Genomic DNA, 17919 nt, shown 5'->3' with positions numbered 1-17919 from the left:
AAATATCAATCAAAAAGTAATTGTGAACTTTGGCGCTAGCTGTATCGAATTATAGATAAACGCTGTTGTGTAGAATACACACGCATGTGAAAAAAATTCCATAACCTGTAAGGTTAGCGCGAAAGTTCATAGATCCTAAAGTGTTTGATATGAAACTATGTTTATCATTGTTATGTATACTAGTATATATACATATCGGTGATGCTTATCCTCTATTGCTTTTGTATTTTGAGCTCTAAGCTTGAATATCTGATTTGAAGATCTGAGTTGACTTCAGGAAGCGGTGGGGATAACAGATAACACAGACAGCACGGCCACATTCTAACAAGATACCACTGTATTTCCAGGTAGTATTGGCTATGCTTTTGAATAATTAATGTAATGTAGATTCCTATGATAACATATACGCGTGTTAAACAACAATGTTTAGCATGCAAATTGTATGTTGTACTTTTGATGTTTCCAACAATTCAGTGATTATTCGTTATTGAATTTTTTATTTTTGAGATTAATTTTTGCTAAATTTAACGCATTTCACTTGTTAAAAGTTATTTTAATGTATACGAATTTTTAAGTAACAGATTGTTCAAATTTATGAATGTATTTCGTTTATCTTAATGAGAAATCAGTCAAACATGCAACACTTTGTTTATAATAAAGTTTTAGGTATGTTTAAGAAAATACCATACATTTTTTAAAAATAATTATTTACATAAGTATCTTTTTGTTATTTTTAAATATATATAGCGAATTAAATGCGATACAAAATTAACATTTATAGATATCTTAATTTTTTTTCTAAATTTTTACGATATTTGTTAAGTATTCTAAAATAATTTGATATATATTAGATATACTATTATGTAGGCTTGTTTATATAAGACTACTATGAGTTTCTCTCATTAAAAAGAGAAAAATAATAATATTTATAACATCACATTTGTTGAGGTTTATATTATATTTATATTTATAGAATAAGAAATTTATTTATTTATTTCTATATTTCTATAATGTTAAAAATTTTACTTTAAGGAAGTGTTAAAAATAATATTTAAGCCTGTAAAATGTTATTCCATTTTAAATTTTTAATTCTAACCTTAAAAAGTTACATTTTGTTTTTGACAGATCTGTATGTTTAAATTCATTTTCATCAAGAGAACTTTAGTAATTTATTAAAATAGGGATTCAATAAAAACATAAAAATGAAAATGCTTGCTATAATAATATAATTTCATAAATTCTTTGTCACTCCTTTTATTCTGACTGGAAGGAAATTGGTGTAAATGAAATATTTTTTTTATTTTATTTGTAATTATGCAAAAGCATTCAGATATTCAGGGAATGTATATTAAAACAAGAAAAATAATTCTAATTATTCCTATGCATAGAGTATAAAAAAATATCATGGCTTTCACAGATGGATACCTGCAGCTATGGAGATTTGAAAAATCTTGGTCTTAAATTTCAAGGTTAAATTTTTATTTTATTCACATACATTTGTTGTAAAAAAGAAATTATACAACAGTTAATTATGTCTACAAGACTATAAGTTAAAGTTCTTGCGCTAATGTTATTGCATAAATTAGCTCCTGTAAATAAATGTACTTGCTATATGCTTTTAGTTAATTTGTAGAAATGTATTATTATGATTTATATTTTGTGGTGCGTATTATTATTCAACACTTATGGTCAGAAATATTAATTATTTGATCAATATTATTTTTGTATGATGTCTGTACATAGAACAATTTGTCAAGTAATATTCATAAATATTACAAACTTTGAGCTTGTTTTTGTGAATTTTAAGGTTGAAATAAATTGTAAAAATGACTGCTGAATACATTTGCACTGATTTAAATGCTTAGATTTAGCTATGAAAGCTGATGAATATTTTTGTTATGCTTTATACATTTTGTATATTAATTTCATCAAGAGAGATTTAATTTTTAGTTCAGTCTTCCTAATTAATTTTATAAATATTACAGGATATCCTGCTAAATGGAGCAGGTTCAGGAGGGACCAGAATTGCTTCATTGCAATCAGTCTCATAACATATTACAAAACTTAATGCTTAGAGATTTGGGATTTTTATATTACAAATGCTGTAAAACTACAACACGTGCATTAGAATCAGCAGCTGAAATGAAATTAGTTGGAAAAAGGCATAAAGAATTGGTAATTATAGAACTATTACTCTATAGAATTATATAACTATTACTCTTATAGAACTATTTAATATCATCTCATCTATTACTTTAATTCTTTTTAGGAATATGATCTGCCAGGATATCCTAGAGCAACATTTTTAATGGTTTTCAGTCCCGATGGGTAAGAAACTAATTATTAAGCAATTTTTTATTGCAAATTAATTTATTCTATTAAATTTTAGCACTAAAATGGCATCAGCCCATGGAAATCACAGTGTTTATATTACTGATGTAGCAACTAGAAAAAACATTAAAATTCTTTCTGGTCATCCACGCACTCCATGGTGTATTGCATTTCATCCCTCTTCTAGTTACATATTAGCATCTGGTTGTCTTGGTGGTCAAGTACGGGTTTGGGATTTAAGGGTTAGTAACTTTATTTCACTATAAGAATAAACTATTGGATATCTGAAAGTCTTAATCATAAGAAAGATAATCTTGGTCATAATGTCCCAATAATTTCTTTACTCCTACCTCAATTATTTGACCAGTCTTATTACTGGTATTTTTTGTATAAGAGTATTTACATGTTATAAAATGTTATAATATTTATACTATTTATTTACAACATATTTTATGGGAATAGGATGATAGCAAGGTTTGGAATGTGGAAAGGCGGACAGTTATAGCTTCTCTTGCCTTCCATCCATCGGAAAAATTACTTGTTATAGCAACAAATAATCAAATACACTTTTGGGATTGGAGTCGACCTGAACCCTTTGCAGTAATATCTACAAAGTCTACCGTAGAAAAAGTAAGGTAAGTTATGGTACATTGTGTATTATAAAGTAAATTATAAACTATAAATTTTGATAAATATTAAATAAAGTAAATCAAATTTGTATAAATTTGATATTTGTGAAAATATCAGTTTCCTTTTATATTTTAAAAGTATAATTTAAAAATATTTCCTATATTATTATTTCCTCTATTATTCTGCTTCCCTATATTAAAAAGTATATATTTCTGCAATATTTGTAGTGTGCCTATTATATAAAAACTACTGAATAAAATCTAAGATTTACATTTATTTTATATTTGCCAGAATCAAACATAGTTATATTAGATTATATGTTTCAGATATGTAGCTTTTGACAATTTAGGAAAGAAATTAATCACAGGCATTGGAAATAATTATGTAAGAGAATCAAGATTATTCAAGTATGTATGATATACATATCACTAGATGTTCTTTAATATATTACTAATCGAATTTTATTATTTTTTATTAAATTATGCAGATCCCGTTTAAGGCATCTGAGAACGACGCATAATAGTCAAGTACCAGGTAACCATCCCGAAAGAACTGATCAAAATGAAGCGATTCAATCGTCTAGAACCATGGGACCCGAACCTTCACACAGTACTCAATCGAATTTACGCGGTAGTGTATCAGTAGATAATGATGAAAGCTCCATATTACAATCTGTCTATAATTCAAGGCGGGGAGCAGGAAGAAGAAGAGGGGACTCGAATCTTCTACATGAGGAAGATGAAAGAGCTCCTTCTTCGGGTAAGTAATGATACAAAAAATTTAGAGTTCCAATTAAAATTTTCTTTGTGACTTAGGAATCATGGTATGTTATTTATAAGACTAATTAGAATAAAGCATATTTGAGTACTTATTTATTGTTAAGAAATTTTGGAAAATAATGCTGAGGAAATAATTTGTACACAATGTGTCTTTTAGAAGATTTTAATTCAAGATTTCTGTAAAAATATTTTAGGTAGAAAAACATACTTCTAAGTAAAAATAGTTTTGAGAATTATTCCCTTATTATTTTAGTCTTAATGCTAAAAAAAATAAAATGAGTTTATACGTTTATCAGACAAAAAATGTTTTTTATCATCATCTAATATGTATCTGCTATTTAATTAATTTATAGTTCTGAGGCACCTTATACTTTTACATGCACCTTCAGACAGTGATTATGGGTTTCGTTATATAAAAACAGAACTAATAGGATTTATATGCAATGAAATATTAAATTTTTTAGAAGATGTCTCAGCAGTAGTGTTAAACTTCTCAGGAATCTCCAGTTATCGTGTGCAAGCATGGGACTTCTCTCAGGGGGAAATACCTGACATTAAAAACTGTAAATATTATTATCACTATTATATTCCATATTTGAAGTAGAGTAATTTACTCATAAAGTACTTCTTATATTATAGCTGAAAAGAATGTTGTTATACACAAGTGTAGAATACGTAATGACGCTAGCGTAAATATTTCCTCGGACGGAAAACTATTGGCAACATGCTTTATGGGAGCTGCAGGTGAGCAACTTTTTAAAATTAATATATGAATGCATTATGTGTATAGTATTTGTATAATTTCAAATAATATTATTTTGATATTATAACATATTTATATCACATATTACAGTCCCACACAATGTTATTTTATTTATAGGAGTTTATAGTTTACAATGGGAAACGTTAGGAGAAGAAATTTATTGGGCGGAAGTATATAATTCTGTGATTTCTGTATCAATTTCGCCGACACAGGAGCATCTTTTAGTAGGTCTAGCAAGGAATGCAATTGGAAAAGAATATACTATGGCTATTATTTACAGACTAACACATAAACAATCTGAAAATAACAAACCACCTATGCAAGACTTGGACTATAATAATATAGCGAAATATTTACATTTCATGAGTAAAAGGAACACTATGTTGTGGGTTAGAGATTTACTACAAAATAATCAATCAACTGGAGGACATACAAGCATAAATTGTATCAGGTGGGCACCCCAACCTGGCCAAGGTTTTGTTTATGCTACTAACACTGGCCGGTTAGCTATTCTTCATTAATGTAATTATAATGCTATTGTAAAAATAGAAATTCGACGCCGTATCAATACGATTATTTTATCGAAAAACAATTGTGTACGAAGCCAGAAGTTTATTGTTACATGTCTTTCAAGGGATATATTATCAGAAACATAATAAAACTTACTATTAAGTCGCCAATATTATACATTTCGACAAGCAATTTAATACAGCGCTGTAATTTAAATATCGGTTTTATTTTTATTTTATTATTAAATTTAATTTTTGTTTGATTTCAATATTATTTTCATTTCTAAATCCTTTTGTGTAGATGATTTTTTCCATTTCCAATATTACAAAAAGACTAATGTATTAGTATTAGCTAATATTAGTACATATTTGTTGAAAGTAAAAAGCGCAGGGTACTTGAATGGAAGATTTATAAATAAATTCATATATATTTTTAGAGTTTTCTAATTGTATTGTTACATTAATAAACATTTAAATATAAAAAGAAATAAATTTAAGTAAATATTTTAATGTACGATAACTAGTAGGTTGTTGTATGAATTGTTAATTTTTCTACTAACGATAATGAAAGTATTCTTTTATATAATATTTATAATACCATATCTGATGAGTAAATATAAATGAATTGTTATTACTGTCACATTCAATATATCGTAATAGACGAAATTCCTTATACAGAATAATGACTTAAACCACTACTGGCCATGAAAGAAGCCCCTTATTTGGCTTTGTCCTCCTCTAGATCTCTTAGAGATCAACAGATCTATTATCATCTCTTTCCTTTTCTATCTCATTCTTAAAGCTATAGGCGAGTAGGTTGTATTACAAGTTTTCCAAGCTATGGAGTAAGTTGAACAAGACTGACTTAATTTGTATGTATATAACTTGTATACACATGGAATTATTTATTTACAACAAATAAAAATAAAAGGTATAGAATTATTTACAAAAATTTTTAAATAATAAAGCTTATAAAAAGCATTAACAAATATTGTCAAATTATTAATAATGCATGTTTGAAACTACTTTCTAGAAATTATATACGTGTATAGCATCATTAACAAAATAGAAATGTATATTAATGAAAAGAACTACATATAATTTTATAATTATCAATATGTATATAACTTAATTCCGGATTTGGAATATAAATAATTTTGATATTATTTTAAATAAACAATTATACAATCAACTTGCGAAAATTAACCATCATCATATAATAGACTGTGCAGTAATTCAGGAGTCTCTGGTTGTTTTAAGCAAAGTGGTACTTTGTCTTGTACATTTGTAGAATATTTATTTTGTCCTAATTGGCCAAGATCGCGATCCAGAATTGTTTCAATTTCCTCATCAATATATAAAGAATTTTCATATATTTTTGAGGCATACGAACTACTCTGCTCTGTAGAATTTATAGTTTCGTTTATCGTATTTTGCAATTCGATCTCTGACATGTTAACTGTATGGAAATTATTTAACGTTGTAGGTATATCACAGTCAACTATTTGATCATCGTATTGAGTCTGTCTTCTTATTTCAGTTACAGAACTATTCATTTGATGATACTTCACCTGATGCACTTTTAAATTACCAGTTTGAGAGAATGTTTTTAAACAAAAAGTACAATGATATGGTCTCTCACCAGTATGGCATCTTGAATGCCTTTGTAACTTATATTTTGTTACAAATTGCTTACCACATTCAGGGCATGTAAATGAACTGCTTTCCATTTGCAGACTTTGATTATTAACAGACTGTTCCATGTCTATGTGAAAATTTATCATATGAGATTTCAAAGAAACTTTATAACGAAATGATTGATGACAATTTGCACATTGAAATAGTTTCTTTCCTTCGTGTCTTTCTTTATGCTTCATTAAGATTTCTTGTTGATTGAATGACATTTTACAAATCTAAAAAAATATTACTATTTTACTAAAATACAAAAAGATTTTTATAATCTCTTAATGTGTTCAATGTATTCAATTTTTATTTATTTAAATAAACTAAATAATTACGAACATTACAAACAAAAGGTCTTTGTCCAGTATGAATACGTTTATGCCTGTTTAAATGTGATTGACATCTAAAACTTTTAGCACATATTGGGCATATACTTTTCTTTACTCCCTGCTTGTTTAAGGTATTTTTTGGTAGTGTATCACTTTCTTTCAACTGGTATAACATATCCTGTAAATATAATACTGATATATTTATCCAAAATAAAAAATATTTGTGATGTAATAATTAATCTATAATTAAATAGAATACATTTTACATTAAATGAGCTATTTTGAAGTCATTTTTTAAAATCTTTAGTCAAAAATCTGTTGAAATTATATGATTGACATTTTGTACATATATTATTGATATGAAACTATTGAAAATTTCAATTTAAAAGATGCGGAAATCAATTTTCTTAATTTAAATTATTTTACATTTAAAGCAGAATTATGCATTTAATTACAAATAGTTAAAAATCATTTTATACTTCTGCAAAATCAATTTCCAAAGATGGGGCTGCAAGTTGTTTCTGCACATTAGCTACCATCAAACAGAACTCATCAAATACATATATCTTTTGTTCGCAATCACTACAAACATATTTGGAAAATGCATCAGAGTTTGAAATATTTATCACCTGTAACAAAAAAGGTATAAAAATAAATTCTTAAAAAATTATACCTAACAGAAAGTATATTTGAATTATACCTCTTTAGAGAAATATTTATTTATAATCGACATTAGTACAATCCCTTTAACTTTGTCTGTAAACAAATCTGTGCCTTGCTGTTTCTCTTTACCACAGAGGCGACATAGCCTTAAGTTTGTTTTATGCAACATCATTGTTCTTTTATCATATATACAGTTGTAATTTTTCAAAAAATGAATAAACAAATACTACGATTGTGTCACAAGCCTTTTAAAGTGATACATACAATTATGTATATTATTTCATGTTTTTTATTAAAACATGCACTATCGTTATTAATTTAGAAGTTGCATGTGAGTTTTTAAACATTTTTTAGTACGTTATTTTTCAACTTATCTGCATCTGTATACATGTATATACTGACAGATACACACATAGTTAAAGTAAACCATGCCATTCAGTTTTCGTATAACTTAGGTTCTGTATATATGTAACCATATAGGAACTATTTTAACAGTGGTTCTCAACAAAAACAACGTTACACATCCAAAGCTATAAATCGATTACGAAGAAAGAATTACAAGAAAAATCACTTCGTAATGATTTTCTAAAACAAAAAACAAAAAAAGCAGAGAACACAAATATATTATATAGCTAAGAATTATTTTATAAATACTACAGTATTTCGAAAACATGTATGAATATAAATTTAGTTTTATGACCGATGTAAATCTTTTTATTTGGAAGATTACAAATTGTATAGAGGAGATAAACAACCTTAATAAACAAATTGTAGACTTCTAATTATTTAAAAACTATTCGATATTAGAGACTTTTATATGAAAAGAAAATTGGCTAATAGAACTATTGCGTAATAAAATTATTATGAATATATCTTATATTTCTTTATGCACACATATGTATTTTAAATTCGAATATTATTCAATATTTTTTATGAATTATAGTAATTAATTATATTAAAAAATATTAAAATTTTTATTTGATTAAATTTTAAATATAAAGAATGAATTTGTATATAAATATAAACATAATAAATATATGTTTTGTAAAGATATTTCTATTCATGTAAATAAATCACTTGAAAATTTATTAAAAAAAAATTGGTATCATAGAAACTACGTAATTATTTATTTCTAATGTGTATATGAATGAAATTATATTTAGAAAATATATTTAAAATGCAATATCTTCCTTTTTTATTTCTGTTTATTTCTGACAAATCTTAGAAATTATAATATAAAATATAAATACAAATGCGTATCTCAAGACATTTTCTTAGATACAGTTTATTATTATAAAATATTAGTTTGTTAGAAGTTTATACGAAATATGAAGCAAGTTTGTATTGCATATGTTATATACATTATATATAAGATGCGCTAGAGTTAATCTTTTCGAATATCCCTTTGAAATGTATGACATACATACATACATACAGAAATACATCTCAGGGGGCACTCATTGTTAAACTTCTTACTTCGTAAATTACTTCTATATATATATATATATATATAAAATTGTATTATTTAAATCTTATCAATTACAAAGTCTCTACTTATAAAAAATTTTCATCAAGGAAAGAACTTACACTACTATGGTCTCTTTTTAGTAAATGCATCTATTACTTTCCGAAATATAATTATTAAATTCGTTATTATAACAAGTAATTATAGAATAAATTAAATTTCATAATATCATTATACATCATAAATTTAATTAATATACATCTTGCATGCTATGTAGATTTAGTTAAAACGAATAAAAAAGAAAATAATGTCTTTAGATATTAAGTAAGCACAGATAAAATATTAGGAACATTAGAAAATATAGAAAAGAAATAAAAGAAGAGTAATTGTAGTACATAATATGACACACTTTAATAATAGAATGCTTTATAATTAAAACGGATATCTGTTCTGAATATATTAAAGCAATCATATATAAGTCTATAGTAAGTGTATATAACTATGTATCACAATTCATTTCTTTAGAAGCATTACTGCAATATACCACAGAAGTATCATCTTGTAAACTAAAAAAAAATCTTGAAACTGTTGTCAAAATGGAAGACTTGAAAGTTGATACCATTATACCATTCTCTTCCAAGTACAATATATTGTACTACAGATATTAACATCTTATTGACCATTGCATTGATACATTATACAAAGCAATGCATTATGAAATAGTAGCAGAACATAAACTAATATTCATTTATATAAATAATCTTTAGAAATAATAATTTAGAGGAATATATATTATACATATACAAATTATATAGAATATTATACAGCGGTCAGGGGTAATAAGTTTCATTAATAAATTTTAAATAAATAACAATTCAGTATTAATATTACAGTAGTCACACGCACACAACAAGGTGTCAATAAAATTACTTCATTTATAATACAACCTTATGAGAAGTACATAGACCAAGAGTATAGCAGTTTATCATAGGACGCAACCAGACTTCGAGATTGTCTTTACAATGCGATTCTATTTATAAAAATAGTTATACTAAAAATAGCTATGCATAAAAAACTGTAAATCTTAATTCTTTGGGAAATAAGAATATTCAAACAAACAAAACTTGTATTGCATATACTTTTTTGGCTACTTTGAAGCAAGTATTTGGCATGTCTTAATGCATTCATTTATTTACATTTCATCATTTCTCTGTTTACTTTTTTGTTTCATCTTTTATAATATATAAAACCAATCCATTTGTTGTAGTAAAAAATATATTTTTTTGTTTTTGTGTTCATAAATGAAAAAGTCCTTTTTAGGCAAAAGTGCAGATATGTTAATATTATCCTTATTTCAATACACTATGAATGCCATTCAAAATTACTTATTTGCTATTACATTTTGGCATTATACAATTTCATATTAACACTTAGTTGTTATTTTCTAAATTTCCTTACAACAGTGTGCTCAATTTCTGATAGTAAAGTACAAAAATAAAAATAAACTGCAATTACTTTACAATGATGTATCTGAGATTCAATTAAAAATGTAGATTACTTTAATTTTTATAAAAACAATCGGTTACAATATTAATGTTACCTTACTGCTATTCTTTAACATTCATGTGATTTCAATCTCTGAGTATCAAATATTACCAAACTATTGTAAATAAATTAAGTGACTCGTTTAAATACATGCATCAATTTAATTACAATTTTTTTTACAAAATTGGTATAATTTAAAAGTATTCTTTACATGACAACATTGCATAATAATAAACATAGTCCTTTTTCAGAAATTTAAAAAAACATAATACATTTCATTGGACTAATTCATCAAAACCTATTGCAACATTTATAGAACATATTAATTAATGAATGCAATAAAAGTTTTATATGTTCTTAGATATTTATAAGTATCTCTGAAAGTAATTAAACAAAATATCGAAATTAAAATGTATTAAATTTTTTTGTGAAATATTAATTTTTATTTATGCATATATTTTAAATTCTAATTTTAGTACTAATTTTACAAAGTTGTTAATTAAAAACGACTCTTACTAATTAATTGAATGTAATACTATCACCATTTGAGATAATCGAAAATTATTAAAAATGCAAGTTGCATTTTGCTTATATAAATTGTATAATAAACAGGCTGATCTAAAAATTTTATTAAAATGCTGCAATTGCTACAAATTATTACTTCATTTTATTAATTATAAATCATCATAGACAAATTAATTATTAATATCTCTATACTAGTAATCAAAAGTTTTACAAACATAAATTTACATAATTTCTAACTTAACATTGATATATATAAATTGAAAGAGAAAGAGAAACAGTTGCGATTAAGATTTGTTTATATGTAAATGACTGTTTCAAATAATATATTCTTTGTTATGTCTGTAGCTAATATATCTTTTACTACTATGTCAGAGATAATTACACAAAAAGTAAAGGAATTCGTTAAAATATATTCTTGCCATATTATAATTTAAAAATTACAAATAATATAAATAAAATCATGCATATATTTATAGAAATGAATTTTACTATTTTTCAAAACAAACATAAGCTCATCAGTATTTTAATAAGACCAAAAAATATAAGGCTATCAGTATATTAATCCTCAGTAATACATTTTTTCAAAATATATAACATAGAAAGTATGAAAGAAAGATTTTAATGATACTGATGTAACTAGTATGAAATTAGCGATCGAAGCAATATAATGTTTGTATAATTTCGTTTAGTTGAAATAAAGAACAAAAATAATAGTTTTTAAATTATTGAAGATTTTGATCATACAAGATGTATATAATCAATTATACATGATTAATAATATGTAATGAATTTTATCTGCACTTTAGAAATGATAATCGACCAAATGATAAAAATTAATACAAATCATAAACGCAATTTACATTGAAAAAATTTGAAATTTTATATAATGTCTATGCTAATGCTATAAAATATACATTACTTCATATATTCATTATATCTCGCACTAATGTTAATTTAAACTATATATGAACACAAATTTGGAAAAGTATTTGAATATAAAAAGGTACTTTACACATATCACGTTATTAATTAATAAGACTTTAACTTACAAATTCCTCAAATATATTTATTGAAATTATTCAGAATAAATTCTATTAAAATGCATAACATTAATGCACAGAAAATTTGATAAAACTAGATTCAAATCAATTTTTATAACGCGAAATATTTTCATCTTTGTCTATATCATTATTAACGAATTTGTTAGAAGTTTATCTATTAAATCATTTAATTAATTCATAACTATTTTGAATAGAAAATAACTGACGTATATCACAATTTGTTCCTTTTAATCAAAGAAGTTAATTAAAGAGTAAAAACTTTATTATTACTTTTACTTATGTAACATGTGAATAATTTGCTTTAATATATTAAGAGGTCCCCAATTAAAAAATTAATTTTCCCAGCAACTGTAGACAATTCTCGATAATTTTATTATTCGTATAAAACGTGAATTCAAATTGAAATCAAATTAGAAATATTTTCATAAAAACAAATTTTAACAAGTGAAATATATATATATAGATATTACAATATATTATTGTACAAACTGAAACTATAAAAACTGTAGAACTGTGCAATCCAATCAAACAAACGTAATTGAAAAGAAATTGAACATTCGTTAAATAATGCTTATAAAACTTGTATTGCATTAAAATACTTAAGTAAAAGAATGTACATACAAATTATTGAGTAATAAAAATGATATGCTTATGAAAATTTGAAATTGATTAATACTATATTAGAAATAGGTCTGCAAACCTTTTTCTTGTTCACGTACCTTGATTGAGAATGTATGGATATAAGTAATGTACCTACTTATATCCAAAATTTAGGATAGAATGGCAATACTACGTCTAGGTCCACCTATGCATATGTTATCTAAACTTGACCATCTTTTAATACCAGTACGTAAAGCTTCAGCAGTAACTTTGTCTTCATAAACTCTGGACATAGCTTCCAATTTCTGAGCTTTTTCTTTACTGAGGGGTTCACTAGGGAATGTTAATTCATTTGCTTCTGCGAGCGTGCGAAGATCAAAATAATATTTAGCATACACGCTTGAAGGAACGTTTATATTGAACTGTAGCATTTCCAAGAATTGCCTTTCTAATTCATTCCTAAATAAATATTAAATATTTAATAAAAATTATTTTGAATACATTTGAACATAACATAGATGTCAACTTACATATCTTCTACTGTAATATCTTTAAGAATTTGACAGTAATCTACATTCCATACAGCTTGATCATCCCAAACTTTTGATGCTAATAAAATAGCTCCAAGTACTATTCGTTTCCAATTGGCTGGTGTTATATCTATTTCTGCATAGGTAAGCAGACGTTCTAAGTAAACTAATGTTATGATGGCACATTCAGCTGTAAGTTGAGCAGCATTAAACAATGTCCTCACAAACTTGTAAATTTGTTTATGTTCTGGATTCTGTTTATCATAATCTTCTGAAACACCCTCCCTCTATAAATGAGAGAGACATTATAAATATACTCTTAAACTGCAATTTGTAGAATAATTTATTTTTATATATTCATCTTTTTAAATTTTTATGTAAAAGGTATAGATTGTTGTATGTTGAACATAAACTAAAAAGCTATAGTGCTTTCCATATATTATATTGTACATCTTTTATCCTTTTGATCTAACAAATAATATATATATAGATTACCGTTAAGGGATGTAGTTTCTCATCAAATATATCAATCTGTCGCTGTGAGGTTCTGTTTTTTATGTGGTAATAAACAGCTAAGGCAACGCATTTTACTGTATTCTTAAGATTTGGTTGTGAAACAGTACTGTCATCTAAATATATTGTACTGCAACTGCTACTCTTTTTTAAAGGCCTTATATCTGCAATTTGGTGCTGACTTTTTTTTCTTACCATGCCATCTAAAAAAGATATATTTTTTAAACAAATTAATAAAAGAAATAATAATAATGCTCTAAAAATAAGTTTAGCCAGTATTTTCAAATAAGTTTATATACTTTCAATAGCCTGTTTCGATCGTTCCATAAAAATAGTGCCAGCACAGGGGTGTAAAGATGGATCTGAGTCCCAGTCTTCTGGTTCACGTTCGCTAATATGTTGTAAATTATTAACACTAATTCCACCTTCTGGTAAATGTTCCTCAAGACCTCGGGTAACACCTTCAGTTCCTAATTCCTTACGTCCAACTTGAGGACTGGAATAAACGCAGCAACTACTTTTATTTCCCATTCTTTCAAGAGACTCGTTGATGTCTCCACTCTGTTTCTACCTCCAGTTGAAAGTTCATAAAATATAAATCAGAGTATGATATTCGTTACTATGGTAATTATATGGGTGGTATAATCTAAAATTTCTCACGGCACATCCTTCACATGATGCGTTTAGATGACAATCAGCTGGCAAAACTATTCGCGATATAAATATACATTCTTCTTTTACTTTCATCCACATGGATGCTTGAACGCATCCATATAATAATCAAGAGAAAAATATTTGCATCAATTTGCACACAGAAAATTACGATTAAAAATTTGAAGAACCACTTTAGAAATGATTGCAGCTAGTAATATGATAAACGTCTATTACATTGACAACGCCTTTAAGCACGGTTCATGCCGGTTGATTTATTTGTTTAAATCATCGGTCAGTCAAATTTCATTTCTGCTCGTGTACACGAGCTGTGATACTTTTTGTTCTCGTTGTATGTCATTCTCATTATTACGGAACATTTAATGGGAATATTCCAATACTTTTATGTGTTTATCGCACGCCTTAGTCTACTGTTTTGATATTGCATATTCATGCATAAAGTACAACGTGTATATACGGTAGAAAGGCTTGACTTCCAGTTTTACCAAGTTTTACCTTGTATGCAAGTTATGTTTTCATTGGTTTTATGACAAAAAGTTTTCTATTTTCTATGGACATCCAGATTTCTTAATATACCTACGTTATCATTGGTCGAAAACTAGGGATTTTCAGAATTTGTTTTATGTACTTACAGTTTTTCGCGGCTATACTCATTTGAAATATAAATTATAATATGATCTTTTACGATTGTGAAATTTCTGCTAGAAATGTTACATTAAATATAATTAAAAAGAAAACTGATAATTTCTTTTACAACAAGATTATGTTTTTAGAACAAAATAATGCTAAAATACTTCGAATTACTTAAAAATTCTAGATCCAACATTTTGTTACATATGAATTTAACTTGTTAGATATTTAAAAATTATTTCAACATTTTATTCCCATTATGTTTTCCATTTTATAAATCTAAATAAATTTATCTATTATAATATACTTTTTTAATTTTAGATTTAAAAGTAATTTATGAAGTATATACTATGGTATCAAATAACTTTTTTAACCATATACAAAAATTAATACAAATATGTATAATATTATATAATGAAATTGTTATGTAGTTAAAGCAAGATAATATATACATAAAATGAATTAAATTGAATGAACAAAATAAATCAACTTTAAGAAAAGAATAGTTTAACTGTGCATGGTTATGTAGCAAACAAAAAATATTAAATCATAATATCACATAACGATAAATGTAATAATAAATAATAATGATTAAAAATATAACGCACATAACATATACGCATGCGCGTAGATTAACAAAATTTCAAGGTAGTTTTTAATTAGTTTCGTGACATTGTATCCATTCAAAAAAAGTGTCGTAATTTTTTAAAAACAGCTATACATCATTGTCGATTTCTATATTTTAATGTGTACCTATATATGTATACATACGTGTATACATGGGTATGTATATATATGAAAAAATTATAATGAAGTTCGCTTATTATTAAATTTAATTCAAGTAAAAGTGCGCGATGGTACAAGAAGTCGAAGTTCAAGACAGGAGGTTATCTGTTAACAAAAAGACCACCATAATCGATTGGATTGATTATGTTGATGCATCGATAACATACGATGACTTTTTTTCGAAATATTTAATGGAGAATAAACCGTGTATTTTTAAGTCGAATATAACTGAAAATTGGTCGTGTAAAAGACAATGGAATCTAGATGGTGCACCGGATTTCGACGTCCTTGATATATCGTTTGGTAAACAAATTATAAACATTATATTTGCTCTATACGCGTATTATTTATTAATTAAAATATTTGTCTTATAGGAGATTGTATAGTACCAGTTGCAGATTGTAAAAAGAGATATTACAATTCACAGTCTAAAGATGATATGAAAATGAAAGATTACTTAGATTATTGGATGGATTATGCAAAAAACAATTATTCAGATTCTATGGCGCTTTTGTACTTAAAGGACTGGCATTGTCAGAAATTATTCCCCAATGCTCCTATGTATACAGTTCCTGAGTATTTTGCATCCGACTGGCTAAATGAATATTACATGGCACATCCTGATTTAAATGATGATTATAGATTTGTATATATGGGCCCAAAAGGAACATGGTAAAAATATACTTTTTAAGCACAAAATTATTAATGTTTGATGTTATGTAAGTAAGGTAAACTAGTTTCCATATATAGGACACCATTGCATGCAGATGTATTTGGATCATACAGTTGGTCTGCTAATATAGTTGGAAAGAAACGTTGGTTACTTTTCCCTCCAGGTCAAGAAGATTTTCTTAGAGATATACATGGTCAATTAATATATGATGCAACATCCAAAGAACTTGAAAACTATGCTGTATATAAGGCCTATGATAAGCGATCGATAAAATATATTGATGTAATTCAGAAGGAAGGTGAAATTATATTTGTACCATCTGGCTGGCACCATCAAGTTTGGAATATAGTAAGTATACTTGACTATCATTATTTAAGTTAAGTAATATTCTATACTTATTATGATGCTTATTTTTAGGAGGATACAATTTCTCTCAATCATAATTGGATCAATGGTTGTAATATTATAAATGTGTGGCACGGATTAAAAAAGGAATTAAACTCTGTAATGAAAGAAGTTAATGACTGTAAAGATATGAGCAATTGGGCAGAACAATGTCAATTAATATTGAAATCAACGTATGGAATGGATTATAACTTATTCTTTAATTTTCTGACATTTATAGCTAAACGTCGTCTAAGCATGGTTTTAAAAAAAGAGGACGTAATTACCTTTAATAGATATAAACTCGGATTTAGCCATTGCGTATTCGATCTCCATTCAATAAAATTGACATTGATAGACTTTATTAATGATATGGAAGAGAAATCTATTTATTATTTAATTTGTGAAAAACAGCAAGCTCATAAATTATTGAACAAGCTGTTATTATTTTTGCAATCATATGACTCAACTGAACATTCATCTACATGATAAAAGACAAAAAAAAAAATTAAAAATGAAATAAGAAAATAAAAATCTTGTTTCTGTTTATATAAATGTAAATATTATGATGTAAATAATGTAATACATATAATCAACAAGTTTTTATATAAATCTGTAAATATTGAATATAAGCGACTACATAATTTTTAAAAACAAAACGTTGATTTTTTTATTACACCTATTAATTAGAATTGAAAAAAAGATCTGTAATATATATTTTCATAAATAAAAGTTGTATATTTTGTAAGTACTGTGAACTATCTAATAAAATTGAGAAATAAAAAAAGGTAGCAAATTCAATTATATTTTTATTTAAATATTTTAAAATCATAAAATATATTTATATT

At 25.8% G+C, this 17919-nt stretch overlaps 4 protein-coding genes across 10 annotated transcripts; 2 read left to right on the top strand and 2 right to left on the bottom strand.

Annotated features, from left to right (window-relative positions):
* The first annotated feature begins 47 nt into the window (after positions 1-47).
* On the top strand, positions 48-5178 carry LOC138188124 (uncharacterized WD repeat-containing protein alr3466). 7 transcript variants are annotated; one of them, XM_069129620.1, is made up of 11 exons: positions 48-347; positions 1986-2175; positions 2270-2328; positions 2390-2573; positions 2794-2966; positions 3288-3368; positions 3449-3720; positions 4094-4303; positions 4380-4484; positions 4621-4727; positions 4784-4942. In XM_069129620.1, the coding sequence occupies exons 2-11, from the start codon at positions 1999-2001 to the stop codon at positions 4793-4795; spliced, it is 1380 nt and encodes a 459-aa protein (XP_068985721.1). In that variant the 5' UTR covers positions 48-347; positions 1986-1998; the 3' UTR covers positions 4796-4942. The 7 variants fall into 7 exon arrangements, with proteins under 7 accessions (XP_068985721.1, XP_068985715.1, XP_068985720.1 ...); XM_069129614.1 differs by having other exon boundaries at positions 50-347; positions 4621-5178; XM_069129619.1 differs by having other exon boundaries at positions 55-347; positions 4238-4303; positions 4621-5178.
* A 272-nt stretch (positions 5179-5450) lies between these two features.
* Positions 5451-8253, bottom strand: LOC138188128 (zinc finger protein 672). The gene is made up of 4 exons (XM_069129637.1): positions 7725-8253; positions 7504-7653; positions 7035-7202; positions 5451-6925 (listed from the first exon to the last, which is right to left on the bottom strand). The coding sequence occupies exons 1-4, from the start codon at positions 7857-7859 to the stop codon at positions 6215-6217; spliced, it is 1164 nt and encodes a 387-aa protein (XP_068985738.1). The 5' UTR covers positions 7860-8253; the 3' UTR covers positions 5451-6214.
* A 1959-nt stretch (positions 8254-10212) lies between these two features.
* Positions 10213-15204, bottom strand: CycY (cyclin Y). The gene is made up of 4 exons (XM_069129338.1): positions 14226-15204; positions 13909-14129; positions 13414-13700; positions 10213-13342 (listed from the first exon to the last, which is right to left on the bottom strand). The coding sequence occupies exons 1-4, from the start codon at positions 14455-14457 to the stop codon at positions 13054-13056; spliced, it is 1029 nt and encodes a 342-aa protein (XP_068985439.1). The 5' UTR covers positions 14458-15204; the 3' UTR covers positions 10213-13053.
* Positions 15205-15860: 656 nt separating this feature from the next.
* On the top strand, positions 15861-17759 carry JMJD4 (jumonji domain containing 4). Its single transcript, XM_069129446.1, has 4 exons — positions 15861-16317; positions 16389-16686; positions 16765-17035; positions 17105-17759. Exons 1-4 carry the CDS (start codon positions 16083-16085, stop codon positions 17558-17560), a joined length of 1260 nt encoding a protein of 419 aa, XP_068985547.1. The 5' UTR covers positions 15861-16082; the 3' UTR covers positions 17561-17759.
* The last annotated feature ends 160 nt before the right edge of the window (positions 17760-17919 follow it).

Source organism: Bombus flavifrons, chromosome 16 (genome assembly GCF_040668555.2).
Source record: "Bombus flavifrons isolate JBK064 chromosome 16, iyBomFlav1_principal, whole genome shotgun sequence".
Lineage (NCBI taxonomy): Eukaryota > Metazoa > Arthropoda > Insecta > Hymenoptera > Apidae > Bombus > Bombus flavifrons.
Note: the sequence above shows the minus strand (reverse complement) of the source record. Positions and strands in the feature narration are given on the sequence as shown.

Coding starts and splice junctions, on each gene's coding strand:
- LOC138188124 (XM_069129614.1), top strand. CDS start 1,999: ATGGAGCAGGTTCAGGAGGGACCAGAATTGCTTCATTGCAATCAGTCT. Junction 2,176..2,269: donor GAAAAAGGCATAAAGAATTG/GTAATTATAGAA, acceptor AATTCTTTTTAG/GAATATGATCTGCCAGGATA. Junction 2,967..3,287: donor TCTACCGTAGAAAAAGTAAG/GTAAGTTATGGT, acceptor TATATGTTTCAG/ATATGTAGCTTTTGACAATT.
- LOC138188128 (XM_069129637.1), bottom strand. CDS start 7,859: ATGATGTTGCATAAAACAAACTTAAGGCTATGTCGCCTCTGTGGTAAA. Junction 7,654..7,724: donor ATAAATATTTCTCTAAAGAG/GTATAATTCAAA, acceptor TTTTTGTTACAG/GTGATAAATATTTCAAACTC. Junction 7,203..7,503: donor TGGAAATTGATTTTGCAGAA/GTATAAAATGAT, acceptor TTATATTTACAG/GATATGTTATACCAGTTGAA.
- CycY (XM_069129338.1), bottom strand. CDS start 14,457: ATGGGAAATAAAAGTAGTTGCTGCGTTTATTCCAGTCCTCAAGTTGGA. Junction 14,130..14,225: donor ATCGAAACAGGCTATTGAAA/GTATATAAACTT, acceptor TATCTTTTTTAG/ATGGCATGGTAAGAAAAAAA. Junction 13,343..13,413: donor GATATTACAGTAGAAGATAT/GTAAGTTGACAT, acceptor ATATTTATTTAG/GAATGAATTAGAAAGGCAAT.
- JMJD4 (XM_069129446.1), top strand. CDS start 16,083: ATGGTACAAGAAGTCGAAGTTCAAGACAGGAGGTTATCTGTTAACAAA. Junction 16,687..16,764: donor ATGGGCCCAAAAGGAACATG/GTAAAAATATAC, acceptor TTCCATATATAG/GACACCATTGCATGCAGATG. Junction 17,036..17,104: donor ACCATCAAGTTTGGAATATA/GTAAGTATACTT, acceptor GCTTATTTTTAG/GAGGATACAATTTCTCTCAA.